This window comes from Nannobrachium achirus, assembly GCF_963921795.1.
Source record: "Nannobrachium achirus genome assembly, chromosome: 10".
Taxonomy (NCBI): Eukaryota; Metazoa; Chordata; class Actinopteri; order Myctophiformes; family Myctophidae; genus Nannobrachium; species Nannobrachium achirus.
Window position 1 is genome coordinate 5839413 of NC_137819.1, and position 20971 is coordinate 5860383.

General features: G+C 45.4%; 1 protein-coding gene across 5 annotated transcripts in view; it reads right to left on the reverse strand.

Moving 5' to 3' along the window:
* The window catches only part of LOC308293363 (uncharacterized protein), a 525181-nt gene that overhangs the window by 83043 nt on the left and 421167 nt on the right, over positions 1–20971 (reverse strand). For all 5 annotated transcript variants that reach the window (XM_080735845.1, XM_080735843.1, XM_080735842.1 and 2 more), the window contains one exon: positions 15983–16063. In XM_080735845.1, the coding sequence (XP_080591971.1) occupies positions 15983–16063 (81 nt within the window). The remainder of the gene's footprint in view (positions 1–15982; positions 16064–20971) is intronic.

Genomic DNA, 20971 nt, shown 5'->3' on the forward strand with positions numbered 1-20971 from the left:
TATTTCACACAATTCAAGGGTGCTGAATCTGAAAAAAAAAAAAAAAAAGTTCCCAAGCAATTCTTTTAGTTTTTGACCTTCTAATTTGCATAATAAAATAGCTGCCGAATTGTCAATGTTGAACTATTTCTTCAAGGGCTATTTCACTTTCAAAAAACTTTTAGTAATATTATCTTCTAATCAAGCTTTTGGGAACACCCAGGACAATTTTTGAGTTGTTTGATTCAGTTTAGATTTAGATATTTGATATTAATTTTTATCAGACACGCCCCCTTCCTATACAAACCCATTGTAACTTCAAACTCCATTTTAACCATGATAGATTTAATGAAAACACCTGTCCTTTTTTCTGGTGACTCCTGACGCTCTCCTAATACGTGAGCATGTCGTGTTTTTTCGATAACTCCTTTCATTTATTTTTAATAATTTACGTTTTGTATTTTTATTTTATTTTCCAAATAATTATTAAAAATAAACTAGAAAGGTTATAAAAAAAACACTGCCTGTTCGTGTATTAGGAGGGCGTCGGAAGTCACCAGAAAAAAGGATAGGTGTTTTCATTGAATCTATCATGGTTAAAATGTTTTATTTTATTTAAAAGGGATATTTCACTTAAATACAAAAACATTTTAACCATGATAGATTCAATTAAAACACCCATCCTTTTTTCTGGTGACTCCTGACGCCCTCTTAACTCATCTAGTGCCATTCGCGAGATGTCTCGCGAAATGTACTCGAGTATCTGTAGTGCCATTCACGGGATATCTCGGGAAAAGTAATAGATTACTGTAACGGCGAGTACATTACCGAGAAGAATCGCCGGCGGTCCGGAGACGAAATCCGTCGCTGATTTCGCATCATCACGGCTCCACGAGCACAAAATAGTCCCATCCATAACATTGAGGTGGACGGGGGATCTCATCTTTAATGTCCATTATCTCAAAACTACACTTTAGAAGCTAGGATGGAGGCAGATGCTCGCTTATGTTACACAATGATAAAAGCTCCGGTCGGCCATTACACAACTCCACGTGGACACGGATCGGTTCCGGCGCACGATCCGATGACGTCAGACCGGAAGTGATTGCGTGGTGGACTTCTGGCCTTCAAAATAAGACAACGCAAGTGAATGGGACCTGAAGGAGGCACTTTGGACATTATAATCCGTTAATGTCTGGGGCTCTGAATGAGTTAATACACAAACAGGCAGTGTTTTCTTCAATAACTTTTTGAGTTTATTTTTAATAATTATTTGGGAAAATGAAGGAAAAATAATACCAAAAAATATATATAAAAAAATTAAAGGAGTTATCGCCAAAAAAACGACCTGCTGTGCTCACGTATTAGGAGGGCGTCAGGAGTCACCAGAAAAAAAGGACAGGTGTTTTCATTAAATCTATCATGGTTAAATGGTTAAGTTTGAAGTTACAATGGGTTTGTATAGGAAGGGGGCGTGTCTGATAAAAATAAATTTCAAATATCTAAATCTAAACTGAATAAAGCAACTCAAAAACCTTCCTGGGTGTTCGCAAAAGCCTGATAATATGATAAATTATGAAACGTTTTTTGAAAGGGAAATATTGCTTGAATAAATAGTTCAAATTGTACAATTCGGCAGCCACTTTGTTATGCAAATTAGAAGGTCAAAAACTCAACATTTTGATTTGCTCATAACCAGTGTTGGGCAATATTACTTAGGAGAGTAATCGTTACTTATTACTTATTACTCCTTGGAAAAAGTAATAATATTATATTACTTATTACTTGGAATCAAGAGTAATATGTAATATATTAAGTTATATTCCTTTTTTTTTTTCCTGCAAAATCTGTTTAGCCAGCTCCTTTTAGAACTGAATCCAATGTATTGGAACAATAAGAGTCTCTGGGATGCGATTAAAGAAATTATAATTGCAGGCTTTGTAATTAATTAATCTCAATTAATCACATTTTAATCACACATCAATATATGACCTGGGAACAGTTTACTTTTTTTAATGGATTTTGGTATAGGCCTACAAGCGAATCAATTAATAATTAAGACTATAACCCAACAAAACATTGCTTATTTTTTATTACATTTAAAACTCTCAGCTCTGTTGAAGACCCCTGCCTATATTATCCTTAAATAATAGGCTACATATTTTCTTTTCTGCCTAAAAAGTGTAGGCTATTTTAGACGTGAGGTGCAGTGGCTCTGGGTGTTCCCACTAAGGAAAGTAGGCTTTCAACTCCCTGAGGGTGCTGAGGCCTGCTTTGCACCCTCATTTTGGCCAGGGAGCACCCCCACCTCAGTAATTCCCGAAATTTACATTATAATACAGTAGATCAGCATTGGCTGGCCACAACCGGTTTGGCACACACTCCCATTGGTATGCAAATTTAGCCTTTTGTTTTCACCTGGCCGATTTGAGTTGGGTATCCTTCACTTAAAGCATAGCACCCTCAGCCATAGCACCCTCAGCCATTGTGGGCTGCCGCCGGCCCTGACATGACAGACAGTGGAGGCTACGCTAACTGGCTAACCGCAGCAACTCAGTCCGCAGTGGTCCACGGTGGTCCCGCTGAGCTCCGCGGACGGTCCGCGGCGGACCCCCGCGGCGGACCCCTCCGCGGCGGACCCCGCGGCGGACCCCTCCGCGGCCGAGAGGAGTGCTTGTAGATTGTAAACGTCCCATCCATGTAAGCGCATCGCACGTTGTATGCTCTCTCTGTGACTGTGACAGGCAACGCAGCGCTGACACTGGTCCATGCACTGGTCTCATGACATAAGCAACGTCATAACTGTGCGCGCTGCGCAAATGACTGATCTACAAGCTACATCGCATCTCTGTAGATGTATGTTGATATCTTGTAGATCTGTTCTTTTTCTGCAATCGGCTAAAATGGCTAGTAACGGAGTAACGAGGCTTTTTTTTTGCGGAGTAAAGCGTTATATATTACCATTTTTTTTAGAGTAATACCTTACACTACTCGTTACTGGAAAAAGTAATAATATTACAGTAATATATTATTAGTAATTCGTTACTGCCCAACACTGCTCATAACAGACTGTGGCCTCTGCATACAAAGTTTTAAACTCATCTGTGGAGTTATAGGCAAAAACACAATCGGCCTGTTATAGCGCCAACTCTAGGCATTTTGTTCAAAACAGACTAATCCTGCAAACTTTGGAAATCTTTGCCAATCAGGATGGAATCTGGAAAATTGGACAGATCCATGTTGATCACATGACTGTAGCGATACTGTTTACCGATTTGTGTGATTTTTGGACAAAATCTGAAGGAGTAGGCCTACTATCAAAAAGATAAGTTTAGCAAAAATCTTCCTCATGGTGGCACTAGAACCCATGAAAAAATGAGGGGCAGAGGTTCTGAATTGGCATCCAGGAGGTGTGTGTGTGCACAGTTTGGCTGCAAACGGGCCAACGGCGCCAGAAATTAGCTGGTAACAGACAGATGGACTCATGGACAGACACGCACACGGATAGACGGACAGGGTGCAAAACAGTCTCTGCATGCCTTCGGCCTGGTGGAGACAAAAATCAATAACATTATCAGGGTTTAAAAGGAGTAAAAGCAACAACAAAAGAAAAAAACTTACTGAATAAAAAAGTTTTTAGGCCTGTTTTAAGTGTCTGTTGTGCTCTTAACACTTATGTTGCAATGATTTTTTCTCTTCAATGTCCCGCGATGCCATGGTCTCCATAGACCTCCATGTAATTTATAGTGCACGGATTGTGCACGCCCATGCCTAGATGATGCACCACGTGTGTAGATGCTGTTCACAGCTTTCAAACCAAAAAATCCGCTTGGAAATCCGTTCAGGCATTCATGATTTATGAGCCATTATGTTTTCTTCAGATGTAAACAAACATGGCTGCCATGTTTGAAAGAATGGGTTGGTATGGGGGTTAAACATGCAATTTCGCGATCGCGATCATGCCTAATACATTTCTGGAGGTCCAAAAAATATTTTTGATTTTTTTTTTTTTTAATTTTTTCTTTTTTTTTTTTTTTTCCAAAATGGCCCAAACTCGGGAAACTCGGGGTTGGCACAGCGGTAGTACCAATACAAACTCGGGAAACTCGGGGTTGGCACCATATGTGTTAATTCAATGGGAAGGCTGTTCCACAGATGTGGTGCTGCCGAGCAGAAGGCCTGGTGCGTAGATTAGTACTAGGGACTAGGAGGAATCTGTTTGCTGATCTGAGGAAGGAATATTCCATATTGATTGTCTAAGATGTCATTAGGTCGAACACCCTTTGGATCGACCACCAAAACCTAACCTTAAAGCTGTACTGTGGAAGCTGCTCAACTAGTGGTCAGTAGCGGTATTGCTTTTTTCGGCCGGAGTCGCCGCGGACCACCAGAACGGGGGTCTGTGGACCCCCGCGGCCGTCGCGAGCACCTCCGCCTCGCCGATACGATTCCGTAGAGCCGTCTCCCATCATTTTTAGACCAGGATTGAGGGAGTAGCAAGCAAGATTCCTTCACCAATGTAAACACAGTTGCTGAGGGAAGCTACTTCCTTTAGAGACAGCAAGACTCGCTGTGATTGGCCGGTGGTGTATGATCGGCGCTGTGATTGGCCGGTAGTGTATCATGTGGGAGATGACATCATTTTGCCGGGAAATTCTCCCCCCCTCACAACTCATAGAAAACATATAAAGAGAAGGCTTCAGAAGCTGAAAATAACAGAGTGGGGGTTCTAAAACTTTAGCGATTTAACAGTTAGGACAATATTAAGATTTGTTTTATAAAAAAAGTTACATGGTATAACTTTAACCCTAACCCTAACCTCAGTAAAACTATGCCTAAACCTAACCCTAACCTCAGTAACCGTGACGCGGGTGATTATCTAAACCTGCCGCCGCTCGCGGGTGATTATCTAACCTGCCGACGCCGTTCGACCCAACGGGAGTTCGACCTATGGGGCAGTCCCCAGATTGTTGTCCAAAGTTTGCAGGTGTAAGTTTTGAACAAAATGCCTCAAATCATAAACGCAGCGTGGGATTGCCGTGAAACTTTGCACGCACATTCCCACTAGGCCATGGGCGAAATGCAATCCCTACATTATTCAAATCCGCCTCATGGTGGCGCTATAACAGGCCGATTTGTGTTTTTCCTATAACTGGACCGATTGATGTGTAACTTTGCGCACTGTCCCTGGAAAAGGAAAAAACTCTGCCCTGAATCTTCATCTAATTGGTCCTCAATGACGTTCATGATAAAATACCACCATTTCTTTTTCCTACTGGGTCTGTGTCTCTTAGGAGGGCTGTGGGCAGTTCAGAAACCCGTCTACCAGTGACATCATCGTTAGGCTGTTTTTTTTTTAATAGCACATACGCCATTTTGTTCTACTTCTGGGCCTCTTTCGACTTCCTTCACAGGTGTTATCGAAGATACTAATGTTCCATTCTGGCCAAACAGATTCAGGGTGCTGCTATTGTGCATGCTGGTTCACTGGAAACACTCTGCTACACTAGTGGGTCTCAAAGTGTTCTTGAGTGGGTTCCAAATGTCCCCATATAGGTGTGTAAAGAGTTATGGGGGTCCTTGAAATTAAAGAACCACTGTACACTAAATCGAAGAGAGCCTTAATTAGTATCATCAGTAACACCGACCGATCAATCAGTCTCTCCTCTCCTCCCCTCCTCCTCAGAGTCTGTAAACGACTACACTTCCTCAGGTTCAAGGCTTGAACGGTCCCTGATTTGCTTGTCGTTAGACCCACATCCACCTCCGACTCTCATTGTACAATACATTCTTGTACCGAACAAACTCTAGGTTCAGATTACGACACCAGACCAAGAGTGGCAGTCTGCTCAGAGAGTGGGCGGGGTCTGTGGGCTGGAGCCAGGCTACCCTTAGTGTGAAGCTATTTATGAGTTAATTTCATCAAGCATCCCACTAGCAGCGTGTCCTGCGAAGCTTGGCCAATGGGACCACTGGCGTTCTTTTTTTTCTTTTTTTTTTTTGGCTCTACGCAGACTACGCAGTTGTGTGGAGCCCCGGAGGCAGACGAGCACCCCTGCGAAGCCCCATAAAAATTATATACATGTTTTTTGTTTGTTTTTTTCTCTCCCAATAGCGTGAAGTAGAGCCATATAGGCTCTGGCATCAGTGGCATGAAGTAGGGGCTACCAGGCTACTTCTATTTCCAGTACAATTTCAAAATAATCATGTGCTGAATGATCGATAGTATAAATGAAAAAAAAAAAAAAAACTCTCAATGGAGGCCCCTGTTGACGGTCATGTGTCTCCCTCTCCGTGTGCGTCACGGTGCGTGGACAGAACGGACATAAAAGGAATATAAACAAACCACCAAGACAAGACAAAACATTGCCTCCTCTCGTCTCCTTTGTAGTGGTGACTAAATGTTAGAGTATAATGACGACATAATGCTGCTGGCTGGCTAACGTTGCACTGTTGTGTTGCCTGGCTAACAGAAGACCACTGTTTCCAACTGGGCTCGGGACCCATGCGTGGGTCGCGGACACATTTTTATGGGTCCTGAAAATAGCCGATCTACAAGTTCACTCTCATAGTAAACTGCAACCTTCCTAATTAAAGGTACACTAGGTGTAATAGTATACCTTTAATTATGCTGCAACACATATACTATGGATTTGACCGCTGGCCAACTTCCTAGCTTCTTCCTTTTCTGTGTTGAGATATGGTAGGTGATATGTCATCTTCCCCTGCCCCCTCATTTGTGGGGTTCCCCAGGGGTCAATTCGGGCCCAATCCTATCTGTACATCCTCTCTCCGGGTTCAAACATCTGAAAACATGGTATTTTGATCCACCTTACCCAGTTGTATCACCCACTAAAACCAGATTGAAAAGAGAAAACCCCTACGGCACCCAGAGTGCCGTAGGCTTATAGACACAGACCAATCTTTTGCTAAACAACAGTGCCTGATGTGTGAGCTACGTATCTTCTTGGGGCCTGGTGGTAGCTACATATCTTCTAGGGGCCTGGTGATAGGTAGTCTTGGAGGATTTCCCTCGATACGTGGGCTTTTTGAGACATAGGTAACCTCCTCCATATTTGCCTCTGGTTACCCATAATTGTGAAACTTCCTGCTACTCAAATTCTGAGCTGGGCTGACTTCCGGCCCAGAGATATAATAGTTTCTTCCAGATTAGGTGGTAGGTATTTTCTTGGGGCCTTAGCTTTCTTCTTGGGGCCTGGTGGTAGCTACCAGCCTCTGCTCTGCTCTGCTCTTCATCGACTCAACCAACAATCTGCTGTGGGGGGGCACCCGCTGGCCTACCGGTGCAGGGGCATACCACATATAGGCTCAGTGTAGCCTGACACCGTGTTGCTTGTTCGAGTACCAATCCCGACTACCTTTGCTGCGTGTCACTCCCCATCTCTCTCCCCGTTTCCTGTCAGTCTATTGTCCTATAAATAAAGGCATAAATAAACATTAAAAAATAAATCTGATGTGGACCTGGTGTCAGGCGCGGCTGGCACGCCGACTGTGGTGAAGCAGGCGGCGGGTGCTGCTGGTTCGCCGGCTGCATTGAAACTGCCCAGCACTAGTAGCTGTCCTCCTGGTGCTAGCTGGGCCTGGTGGTAGCTGTCCTCCTGGTGCTAGCTGGGCCTGGTGGTAGCTGTCCTCCTGGTGCCTGGTGCTAGCTGGGCCTGGTGCTAGCTGGGCCTGGTGCTAGCTGGGCCTGGTGGTAGCTGTCCTCCTGGTGCCTGGTGCTAGCTGGTCCTGGAGGTCGCTGTCCTCCTGGTGCTAGCTGGTCCTAGTGGTAGCTGTCCTCCTGGTGCTAGCTGGTCCTGGTGGTAGCTGTCCTCCTGGTGCTAGCTGGTCCTGGTGGTAGCTGTCCTCCTGGTGCTAGCTGGTCCTGGTGGTAGCTGTCCTCCTGGTGCTAGCTGGTCCTGGTGGTAGCTGTCCTCCTGGTCCTGGTGCTAGCTGGTCCTGGTGGTAGCTGTCCTCCTGGTGCTAGCTGGTCCTGGTGGTAGCTGTCCTCCTGGTGCTAGCTGGTCCTGGTGGTAGCTGTCCTCCTGGTGCTAGCTGGTCCTGGTGGTAGCTGTCCTCCTGGTGCTAGCTGGTCCTGGTGGTAGCTGTCCTCCTGGTGCTAGCTGGTCCTGGTGGTAGCTGTCCTCCTGGTGCTAGCTGGTCCTAGTGGTAGCTGTCCTCCTGGTGCTAGCTGGTCCTGGTGGTAGCTGTCCTCCTGGTGCTAGCTGGTCCTGGTGGTAGCTGTCCTCCTGGTGCTAGCTGGTCCTGGTGGTAGCTGTCCTCCTGGTGCTAGCTGGTCCTGGTGGTAGCTGTCCTCCTGGTGCTAGCTGGTCCTGGTGGTAGCTGTCCTCCTGGTCCTGGTGGTAGCTGTCCTCCTGGTGCTAGCTGGTCCTGGTGGTAGCTGTCCTCCTGGTGCTAGCTGGTCCTGGTGATAGCTGTCCTCCTGGTCCTGGTGCTAGCTGGTCCTGGTGGTAGCTGTCCTCCTGGTGCGAGCTGGTCCTGGTGGTAGCTGTGCTCCTGGTGCTAGCTGGTCCTGGTGGTAGCTGTCCTCCTGGTCCTGGTGCTAGCTGGTCCTAGTGGAAGCTGTCCTCCTGGTGCTAGCTGGTCCTAGTGGAAGCTGTCCTCCTGATGCTAGCTGGTCCTAGTGGTAGCTGTCCTCCTGGTGCTAGCTGGTCCTAGTGGAAGCTGTCCTCCTGGTGCTAGCTGGTCCTGGTGGTAGCTGTCCTCCTGGTGCTAGCTGGTCCTGGTGGTAGCTGTCCTCCTGGTGCTAGCTGGTCCTGGTGGTAGCTGTCCTCCTGGTGCTAGCTGGTCCTGGTGGTAGCTGTCCCTTGGTCCTGGTGCTAGCTGGTCCTGGTGGTAGCTGTCCTCCTGGTGCTAGCTGGTCCTGGTGGTAGCTGTCCTCCTGGTGCTAGCTGGTCCTAGTGGTAGCTGTCCTCCTGGTGCTAGCTGGTCCTAGTGGAAGCTGTCCTCCTGATGCTAGCTGGTCCTAGTGGTAGCTGTCCTCCTGGTGCTAGCTGGTCCTGGTGGAAGCTGTCCTCCTGGTGCTAGCTGGTCCTGGTGGTAGCTGTCCTCCTGGTGCCTGGTGCTAGCTGGTCCTAGTGGTAGCTGTCCTCCTGGTGCCTGGTGCTAGCTGGTCCTAGTGGAAGCTGTCCTCCTGATGCTAGCTGGTCCTGGTGGAAGCTGTCCTCCTGGTGCTAGCTGGTCCTGATGCTAGCTGGTCCTAGTGGAAGCTGTCCTCCTGGTGCTAGCTGGTCCTGGTGGTAGCTGTCCTCCTGGTGCTAGCTGGTCCTAGTGGTAGCTGTCCTCCTGGTGCTAGCTGGTCCTGGTGGAAGCTGTCCTCCTGGTGCTAGCTGGTCCTGGTGGTCGCTGTCCTCCTGGTGCTAGCTGCTCCTGGTGGTAGCTGTCCTCCTGGTGCTAGCTGGTCCTGGTGGAAGCTGTCCTCCTGGTGCTAGCTGGGCCTGGTGGTAGTTGTCCTCCTGGTGCCTGGTGCTAGCTGGTCCTAGTGGTAGCTGTCCTCCTGGTGCTAGCTGGTCCTAGTGGTAGCTGTCCTCCTGGTGCCCTCCTGGTGCTAGCTGGTCCTGGTGGTAGCTGTCCTCCTGGTGCTAGCTGGGCCTGGTGGTAGCTGTCCTCCTGGTGCTAGCTGGGCCTGGTGGTAGCTGTCCTCCTGGTGCTAGCTGGGCCTGGTGCTAGCTGGGCCTGGTGCTTGCTGGTCCTGGAGGTCGCTGTCCTCCTGGTGCCTGGTGCTAGCTGGTCCTGGTGGTAGCTGTCCTCCTGGGGCCTGGTGCTAGCTGGTCCTAGTGGAAGCTGTCCTCCTGATGCTAGCTGGTCCTAGTGGTAGCTGTCCTCCTGATGCTAGCTGGTCCTAGTGGTAGCTGTCCTCCTGGTGCTAGCTGGTCCTAGTGGAAGCTGTCCTCCTGATGATAGCTGGTCCTAGTGGTAGCTGTCCTCCTGGTGCTAGCTGGTCCTAGTGGTAGCTGTCCTCCTGGGGCCTGGTGTTTCTGGCTGGGGCTGACTCAGACAGTAACTGAAGATCTGTCTCACTTTTTTTTAATAAGCAATAAGCAACCCCTCACAACCCACTAGTGAAACATTGAGAGTAGAAATGCCGAAGGATTGACAAGATTTTAGTCCGCTTGTTACCACACCATAGCCCTCTGCTCTGCTCTGCTCTGCTCTGCCTTGAACAGTGCAGTGCGCTCTTAGCACCTTGGTAAGGAATGCCTCTTCCAGACTGTGGTCAAATGTACATGCCACTTCCAAAATGGTCACTTCTCTACTGTCCTCATCATCAACAACAACAACATCTGGTGTAGTAGCTAGACTATTAGTGACTCAAACACATGAATGCGCGCATGCGCGCGCACACACACACACACACACACACACACACACACACACACACACACACACACACACACACACACACACACACACACACACACACACAGCGCACAGTCAGGGTCACTGAACTTGCGACTGGGTCACACACCAGCAGCAACAACAATATAGCCTATAAAACTATCAATCATAACGAGTACAAAATAATCGATTAAAGATCGATTAAACTCACCCACCATGGCTGCTCATGGGTCCATCATTACAACCCCACCACCAAATCTGTGCTCGTGTAGACCACGTCGTATCTCCACTCGCTGCGTCTGAGATGCAGCAAGCACCCATTAGAGACAGCCCGTCCTCTAGGGTGCAGTGTCTGGTCTGACATGACATTGCTCCTGGGGACTCCAGCCCCTTGCAGTACAAGATTAGCGCAACAGTCCAAACATAATAAATACATCCATATATCGTCACTGTCGGGCAGAAACCTCGTATCTCCAAGTTTCAAATGTGTACGTTTTTTCGCAAAGCAAAGCTCTGCTTCATCAGACAAGGCCGTCGCACAAAAGTAGTAAAAACAGCAGTTCTACAAGCACACAACGCCTCGCACCGCGAGGCGTTGTGTGCTTGTAGATCGGCTGTTTTCACTAGTTTAGTTCATTTTTTTTAAATGATGAAAACGAATGGTTTTGGACATACAATGTTTCCACCCGACAATGACGATATATAGAAGAAAAAAAAAGAAAAAATACAAATACCAAGACGCCCTATGGGCGCACAATACAAAACAAAACAACACATCATAATGAATAATCATGCTTAACAATCATGATGAAAGTGTTAATGCTGCAATCCTTAACCTTTATTTACTTGTGTTTTATGTCAAAGCCTTGTTAACTCCCAACCCTTCAGTTAGGTTAAATGTCTTGCTCAGGCACACTTCATTCGCTATGGCTGCACTCAGATATCACCGGAGAATTACGAAAGTCTGACGTCTCATTAGTGCGTTGTGCAGTTAGGGTTAGGAACGTCGGAGTAATGAGACATCAGAACAACAATATGCACCCAGTTATTACAATTAGGGGTGTCAGGGATTTCCTACCGTGACACCAGGATTTAATTTCTCATTGGAGGAATATAGGAGACCACTTAATTGGCTCTAACCACTGTAGATGTACCTGTACTATTTACATTGTATTAACTTACTCTTCCATACAGGTTGATTATAATAGGTTTGCGATTGTTCCATACCCTGGGTGGGGTTTGAAAAAAGGGCCTTTCTGTGTGGAGTTTGCATGTTCTCCCTGGGCTCCCCTAGGGTACCTACCCTCACAAAAAACATGCAGTAATCCCGGCCTCTATACTGCCTCCCCTTCGCCAGCCGGGGCACCTCATGGAGGGGAAAGGAACTGTCTGGAATAACGTGTTCCTTCGACGCGCTACGTCCTACCGGGGGAAACTCTCCCCTGTCAGGTGATAAGAAGCGGCCCGCTCACTCCTCATGCACTGAAGGAAGCATGAGCTCAGTTCGGGGCCCTCCCCAGGTTGGCAGAGGCAGTCCCATAAGATTACAGTTTGGTATTGGCACCGGGTGAAAAATGGGTTACAAAAATCGGGGGATAAAAAATGTAAAATAAAAATCTAAAAAAGTTATAGATTGCAGCTTTAAGCAAAAAGAATACAATTCTAGCCATAACAGTGCAGTCCTATCTGGTGCAAACAATCCCATGTCTTACAGGTAAGAAGAAAGCACTAGAGCAGCTCAGACGAAACTAATGTACTTTTTTGGCTAATTGAATGGCCTGTCCCTGCCTCTCACCTGTTTATGAAATCACTGTTACTGTAGATGTTTATGAGCCAACGAAGATGTAATAATGTTGAAACGTTGCCTTGCACCCTGCTAACATTTAAAGAGATGTCTTCAACTGCCAGAGCTGCCCAATTGCTTTCTTCTTACCTGTAATGCCACAATGTAAATGTATGCCCATTTCCTTTGTACATAGTAGTAGGGGTGTAACGATACATTTTAACAACGACACGATACGCATCACGATACATGGTTAACGATACGATACATGGACGATAGTCGTTCATTCATGGCGATACGATACGATTCGATCCAATGATTTAAAATCAACACAGTAACTATTTAGAAAAGAAATGTAATCTGTGTGAAACGTGTCAATAGTGCATGTTTTTGTGCGCGTTTGCATATCGATATAGTAGATCATTGCAAATTAAAATCGATTATTCGATAAAGTTACTATATCGTTACACCCCTACATAGTAGTGTTTGTATTTGTTGATCTATTATTATTATTATTATTGTATACATTTTGTATGCTATGTTGCTTAATTAAATACATATACAGGACCATAATGGACACTCCCCAGGACTATTTTGTTATCCTTTTAGCCTTAATGTCAAATAAAGTATTCAATCAATCAATCAACAAAATATGTGTCTTGCTCCTGAGATGCACTGGACCAGCTTGATGTTGGCTTGAGGCGTGGGTAGACCCTCCCACGTCTTCTTTGATTGGTGGTCATGGAGTTCTTGGTGGTCAGCCTGGCCGCCGCTCTTCATCTTGGATGATGTCGTCACGTCTGCTTCTCTCAGGTGTCCAGGTTGTATCAGTGAGCTGTAAGGAAGGACTGCCACTCCACACCTAATCACTGACCATCGATAATAACCCACAGCCAGACAGTCAAAAGGCAAAAAGAACTGCTGACATGTAACAAGACAACAGAGGTTAGCGAGCTTTAGGAGTGCACATCAGCCTTTAGCCTCTTTCATACTCAGGTTTGACTACGGCAACTATCTCCTTCTACAAGCATTTAACCCATTTAGGCCTAAGTCCGATTTGAAAAAAAAGCCCTAAAGACCTATGTCCGATTAGAAAATTACCCACAGTTTTTTCTGGAAAACGTGTTACTCAGCCTCTGTAGCAGCTAGAAACAAAATTCCCAAACTATTTGATAGCTTACACCTTTGGCTTTCATAGAACATTTTCAAAAAAGATTAAAAAAAATAAAATGAATGTACTATATACTGTACATGTACAAAAATGTGTTCCCGGCCTGAGGGGGTAATACTCAAATGTGTACTCGTCCATAATTAATTCTGCACCACGCTGCTCTTCTACCCCACCTAAAAGTTCACGTTTCTTCGCTCCCGACCATTCGCTTCACTGCCAATGCTCCAAACCAACCTAGATTCTCTTTCCTGGCTCCCAAGCTGTGAGATAAATACCTTCTCTTATTCAGGTCTGCAGACTCAATATTTAATATTTAAAATGATTGTCTCGCCCCCTAGGGACCGGAGGTCTGGGGCGAGACTAACTGATTGTCGCCTGTGGCCAGGTTACGTTTTTTTAACCAATCATGTTGCTTATACAAGATCACATGGGGGGATGCATCACCAAAGAAAGTGGCTAAATCGCTAGTTGAATACTAGGATAAAGATACCAAGGATCAATGAGTGACATCACTATTATGCAACGCCATACACTCAATGACAATAATTGACAATACGTTGATTTAAAATCATGGTGCTAAGTTGGCCGTGCAACTATTTTTCAAAGACCATAACTGTGTGCTGCTTTCATTGTGTATTGTATCTCTGTTATTGGAAAACAAAACCCTGGGTACCGAGGCTACTCTAGCCTACTGTAAACTCTAGTCCACAGCGCTCCCTTGAGGCACCTATGTACCAATACAGTTTAATTGAAGTATACTCGGGTACACATTACTAATGTGAACGCTGACCGGCGGGGGGAAGGGCAATCGTATTCGGGAAAGCATCTAAGCATCTGACGACCCCTCCAAAATATTTGGCAAATAGCTAATAGCTAATACTGTAGCTCATTTTATATAATGCTTAAACATTTTGGCTGGTTATCACCAGGTTATCTTAGTACTGCAGTATACTTAACACATCGGGTGCCCCTGGATTGCCCCATGTATCCCCTCTCGCTGCCCAGGCCCACCACCATTGTATTGAATCCGGCCCTGCTGCGTCAATGCATGTGTCATGACGTCACTTGGTCACATGAGCGCAGACAGGTTGTTGTTGTGTAACTTTCTGTATGGACCAGTGTTGATCATAACTGTTCATTGCCGATCAAAATTTGGACATTTTGCCGCACCCCGCCACAGTTTTAGCCATAAAACAAACATCAGAGATAAAGGGCGTTAAAGATGGGGAAATGCATTGGAGTATATGGAGAAAAACGGCCGTGCGATGCTCTCAGCGTCGGCTCGAAGCGACTAGCGGCTAATGGGCTACATTCAGGCGTAGCCCCAACCTAAGGGTGAGATTTAAAGTTAAAACTGTGGGATGCCCACACCTCGTGGGCATCCCATGAGTTAACATACATAATATTGTCATCGTGGAGTGTTGCGATCGCCTGCCATCTACTGTAGCTGCTCTGATGTAACTCAGATTTCCATCTGTGCACCAACAACTGCTCGACCTGATCATCGCAGTGGGCTCCAAGTCAGAGCCCCTGCATGTGACTACTGTTGGTAACTAGTCTTCTGGTTAACAGCTAACATACAGATGGGACCGATGACGACACATCAATGTCAGGCTAAATCACGCAAGGCCACCGACCTGCTCATCAGAAGCATACTGTACAGTGTCTTGCTCAATGACACTTCAACACTAACCAAGGAGGAGTCAAACCAGGGACCTTCTGATTCCACGCTGTACCTCTTGAGCCACTGCTGCCATCCCACCACATCTCTGTCTGACCATTGCTTATGGTTTTTGCACCGCTGAGCTCAAATGTGCGTTTGTCTTTGAAACTGTGTAGGAGAGGACCACAGTTCGGTGCCACTCAGCATAAACTGTACCAAAGCCCCTCACAGAAAACCGAGTGAGAAAACTGTGTGCAGGAGCCGTGGAATGATGTCATGTTGTTTAGTAGAAGGAACATCTAATGAAATCCAGATATGTGTTCTAGCACGTTTCACACATTGTCTCTAACATGTGCTCATGTGCCAGAACACACATCTGGATTTCATTAGGTGTTCTTCTACTAAAAAAACATTGCATCACCACAATCTGTTCGTGTCGGCATCCTGCAAACCCTTACAGATGCATATTGTAAATGGTAAAATGGTAAATGGTGCATTTATATAGCGCCTTTATCCAAGGCGCTTTACAATGATTGTGCATTCACCCATTCACACACACATTCATACACTGATGGCGGAGGAAACCACGCAAGGCACCAACCTGCCCACCGGGAGCAACTAGGGGTTCAGAGTCTTGCTCAAGGACTCTTCAACACTAACTCTGGGGGAGCCCGGGATCGAACTGGGAACCTTCCGCTTCCTAAAGCGTCCGCTCTACCTCCTGAGCCGCTGCCGCCCCATGTTGTGGTATTCCTTCAGTCTAACACTTACCCAGCTTCTTTCCTGGTGTGATGCTGGTTATCATGTTGTGGTATTCCTTCAGTCTAACACTTACCCAGCTTCTCTCCTGGTGTGATGCTGGTTATCATGTTGTGGTATTCCTTCAGTCTAACACTTACCCAGCTTCTCTCCTGGTGTGATGCTGGTTATCATGTTGTGGTATTCCTTCAGTCTAACACTTACCCAGCTTCTCTCCTGGTGTGATGCTGGTTATCATGTTGTGGTATTCCTTCAGTCTAACACTTACCCAGCTTCTTTCCTGGTGTGATGCTGGTTATCAAGCTGCTTTCCTTGCGGATCTTCCTCCAGTCTTCCAGCAACGCCAAGGCTAAACATTCACAGTGAATCAACATGTGTAAAATTAAACCATTTATGAATGAAAACCTGGACATCTAGAGACACATAGGCTTAACAATAACAACATTTCTGTAAAATAATTTAACTCTTGTTTATAATTGAATTTAAATGCCTTTATAATGTTTCTATAAGCCCCATATGGGAAGCCGGCTTCCCATGACCAGTCACCAAACTGTTCAGGGGTCAACAAATCAATAGAGACAAAATCAAATTACAATTTCAATGTTGATTCTACTACAGGGGCCCTACAGCATATAATCAGCTGCCATTGTATTTTTCATCCATGCATTACTCATATTACATTATTATTACACCTTATTTTTCCTCGTTTTTATCAATACTCTCCCTATACTTTTACATTACTAATACTAGTAAGACACCCGAGGGTGGAATGCGACCTCAGGGTGACATGCAACCTCGCCCTAAAGGGCGAGGTCGCGCCAATTCTTGACAATCTGGCCAACCACAGCGTTTCTCTGACGATTCTAGTTGTTGTCATTCGGGGGGGAGTTTGTTCATGTTTTTGTGAGGGTATCAACCCTAGGAGACACGGGGAGAACACGCAAACTCCACACAGAAAGGCCCTATCGCTCACACCCTAGGTTCGGTTGGCGATAGGGCCTTTCTGTGTGGAGTTTGCCTAAACATGGAGATGTGGTACAGAAGGACTCATATATGGTAGTGATTGGACAACATTCATTGTGATGGCACACTCACAGAATCAATTTTATGCCCATACATGGAGTTCCCTGACTATGTTATGTCAAAACATGCCCATATGTGGACATTACCAAATATGGGCATTTCCAGATATGTCCTTAATATTGATAACATTGGGACAGGGATCTCCATATATGGGCATGAAACGTATGTTAATTCGTAAAGCCAAGCTTGGGTTTGATGCCTTGGGATTTCTATATTTGGACATAAGTGTGTACCCAATAGGTCATCATCTGGAAAGGTAGGGTGTAAATCAGAGTAAAGCAGGCTTTTGAGCTTGTTAGGGCCAGAGATTGATGACATCAGAAATCCCCATATATGGGCATAAAGGGATTTTGCTTTTGGGAATACCCATATAAGGCATTTTTATTTTATTTTATCCTTTATTAATAAAAATACATGTATGTATCCATATACATATGGAGTTCAATATTGATGTTTTTGGAGAAGGTATGTTGTAAATGTATGCTACTTAGTAAGGGGCCTCGGGTTAGATACTCTTTGTATGGCCTCTGGAGGTCCTTGGCGTCGGTTAGTAGTATGCCCAGCACATAAGATGTGGGACGTCACAAAGCCTGCGGCCATGTAGCATTTTCCATCAGGCCTGTTGGTTTTCACGCTCCAGTGCGGCGTTCAGGCGCTGCAAGTCCTTGTCCACAGCCCTACGGTCCTGGTGGCCCTTGTTATTGTTGATATTCTGGAAACGCTGCCATTGACTTGCATCAATATCCGCAGGATCAAGGCACAAGCGTTGCAGTGACGTAACCCTGGAGCAGCCAACGTAAGTCATTCCCGAAGCGAACTCCTTCATGCCAATGTCCAGGCGAACCTTTTGAAGAGTAAAGCCCTGGCTCTTGTGTATCGTGATGGCAAACGACAGACAAAGAGGAATTTGAGTGCGTGTGTACATCTCGTGTGAATTCATCCCCCTGAAGGTGTGCGTCGTGATGGGCACGGTGCGCTCGTAATTGGTGAGAAGTATGTCATGTGACATCACTTCCTGTACAGACAGTCAGACAGACAGCCATTGACTCCGGCCTAACAATGGCTACTTTCTATGACGGTAGTCCCATATGACATGATGGACTGGACTATCTCCATCTCCATATATAGTGTTATCCACATCTCCATGTTAGGACTCATATATGGGCATAAAAAGTATGTCATGTGACATCACTTCCTGTACAGACAGTCAGCCATTGAATCCGGATTAACAATGGCTACTGTCTATGACGGTAGTCCCATATGACATATTGGACTAGACTATCTCCATATATAGTGTTATCCACATCTCCATGTTTAGACAGCCAATGACTCCGGCCTAACAATGGCTACTTTCTATGACGGTAGTCCCATATGACATGATGGACTGGACTATCTCCATATATAGTGTTATCCACATTTCGTGTAGCCGCCCTGTACAGGAGGTGATGTCACAACTCACTGACATCACACTGACATCACAGAGGATACGGACGGTCACGAGGATACGGAAGGAAGGAAGGACACTCAAGCGACACGGTTCTTCAGAGTATATGCGACCTTTGGTCGCAATTACAGCACTATTCTCACTAAAACATCTGTAGAGTTTACATAGTTTGAGGTTGCGTGAGGTTAGGGTTAGGGTTAGGGTTAGAGATAGAGATTTTTTTAAATGTGCTGAAAAAAAAAAAAAAACAATGTCACACAGTCCTAACCACTAAAACCCTAGAGTCTCTATTCGGGGCATATTATAATCGACAAACATTCAGAGAAAATATCCAATCTACAGGCTCATGGAGTGGGGTTTGCCCTGTCACAGACATTAGGCTATAGGCCATGTGCACACAGTCATACTGTCGACATGAAAGGGGGCTGGAGCCCCTGCCCTTTCACCTATCTGTATAAACTGCTCTCTCTAGACCATGAATGCAGCTTTTACTATGGAGAAAGTAATGCAAATGCCCCCCTTTCCATGTCCTACAGCATTCATGGGAAGTGCCTTTTCCGGACTCTCCTGAACTTGAACGCAGCATTTTATGTTGTAAGAATGTGTCCTCCGCGAAGGAATCTATGTTGTATGCCGCATCTGCAGTAGCTAAAGCTAAAGGCTTGGTATAAACAAGCCGAGCACGGGGTTGCTGCGATGTGCTGTGAGCTTGTAGATCAGCTATTTACGGCAAAAGTGCCCCTTTTAGGACATTTCACAACGCGTCGCTTTGCAACGCATTGTGAGCTTGTAGATCAGCTATTGGCAAATGTTCCGCCCCAGGATAATGGATTTTGATCGTAAATCGATTTATTTTGTCACAATAATCGTGATATGACATTTTCATATCGTCCCAATCCCTGTTATACAATAGGCCCCCAATTCAATCTGTTGGGTTAAATGTCAGAAATTGGATTTGGCTAAATTAGTTCCCCCAGCTGGCCTCCCTACAGGTTTCTAAACCAGGGGTCCGGGTCCCCTAGGGGGTCCTCAGAGTTACTACAGGGGGTCCTCCAATTCTTTGAGTGATAGAAGCTTTGTTTCTCCTTTTTTATATGAACCACTTGAACCCTAGTGTCCATATTCTGAGAACTGTATAGCCAAAAATAGCAGCGAGGCGTTGTGCGCTTGTAGATCGGCTATTCTTGGCAAAGAGCTTTGGTGTAGAGGGGAAAAAGAGCAGACTAAGTACAGAGTGAAAGGTCTAGTTTATAAAGTATTGACAGTTAAGTGGTTAAATATCTGAAAACACAAATTGACATGAATCCAAAATACACTGATGATCGATTGTGCTGTCAAACAATGAAACTATATGGAATCTATGATAAGGTTGTGGGGGTCCCTGCTTCATCTCTCTACAACTAAGGGGTCCTTTTTGATTGATTATTTTATTGACACAATGAATTTACATACAAGTACAGTGGACACATTAGAAAACATGCAGCACGGCCTTGGTACGGCAAAAAAACATTCTGATCAATAGGAACATCCCAATAAGTCCTTTTACAGTCTTGATTCCATTGGAAGTCCTCGGCACTCATTTTACAGAACATGGCAATATTCGTTGCAATTGATAAAAATGTACTTCACTATATGTTCGGTGCAAACAATGTTACATAACATGGCAATATTCCTTGCAATATATAAAAATATATACTTCACTATATGTTTGGTGCAAAAAAATGTTACAGAGCATGGCAATATTCGTTGCATTTGATAAAAAAATATATATATACTTCACTTATTATGTTCAGTGCAAAAAAGGGGGGGGGGGGGGGGGGGTTATTGGGGGGGACTCACTTTTCACCTGTCGCCAGGAAGAAAAGACTACTGCCTACGCCTCTGACCTCCTGAAAGATGAATTTTCAAGGCTGTTTTAAAGGAGGCCAGCGAGTTACTTGTTTTGAGGGAAATAGTCAAAGAATTCCACACTTCAGTGGCTGTATTGTAAAAGGAGAATTTCCCCATGTTTGTACTATGGATTTGTATTATTAAATCGTTGTTTGCGCTCCCTCTGGTGTTGTAGCTGTGGGTGTCGCTTACTTTTTGGAGGTGTTTGGTCAAATATGCGGGCACTGTGGGGGTTGATGATAGATTTGCATTGACTATTTTGAAAGTCAGACCCATTTTCAATTGTTTAACCCTGTCTTCTACATTGAGCCATCCTAGGCCCGCAAAATGAGTGGGGGAAATATGGGTCATGGGCCCCAGGTCGAGAAGTAGGCGAATCAATTTGTTTTGGGAAGTTTGAAGCTTTGTCTTGAGTGACATTTTGATGTTGGAGTACCAGGAGGTGCAGGCATAGTCGTAATGGGGCTGAATGATGGCACCAGCAAGAGTCCCAAGGGCCCTTTTGTTGATAAAAGGGGACATCCTGCCCAGGAATCTGGTTCTTTGGTTAACTTTTTTGATCACTGATGTTGCCATGCTATCCCCAGACAGGTATTTATCAAGAATACAGCCCAAATAGGTAATCTCTTCCTTGCTTGAGATTTCTGTGTCATCTACTTTGATCTTGAAATCGTTTATATTTATCTCCTTTAGGGAATGTCTGGACCCAAAAAGAATAGATTCCGTTTTACCTAGATGTAGTGACAGTTTGTTGTCAGTAAGCCAAACACGAATTTTGGTAACTTCAAAGCTAAGAGCTTCCTCAACCTGCAATTTGTTCTCACCTGAAATCAGGAGAGC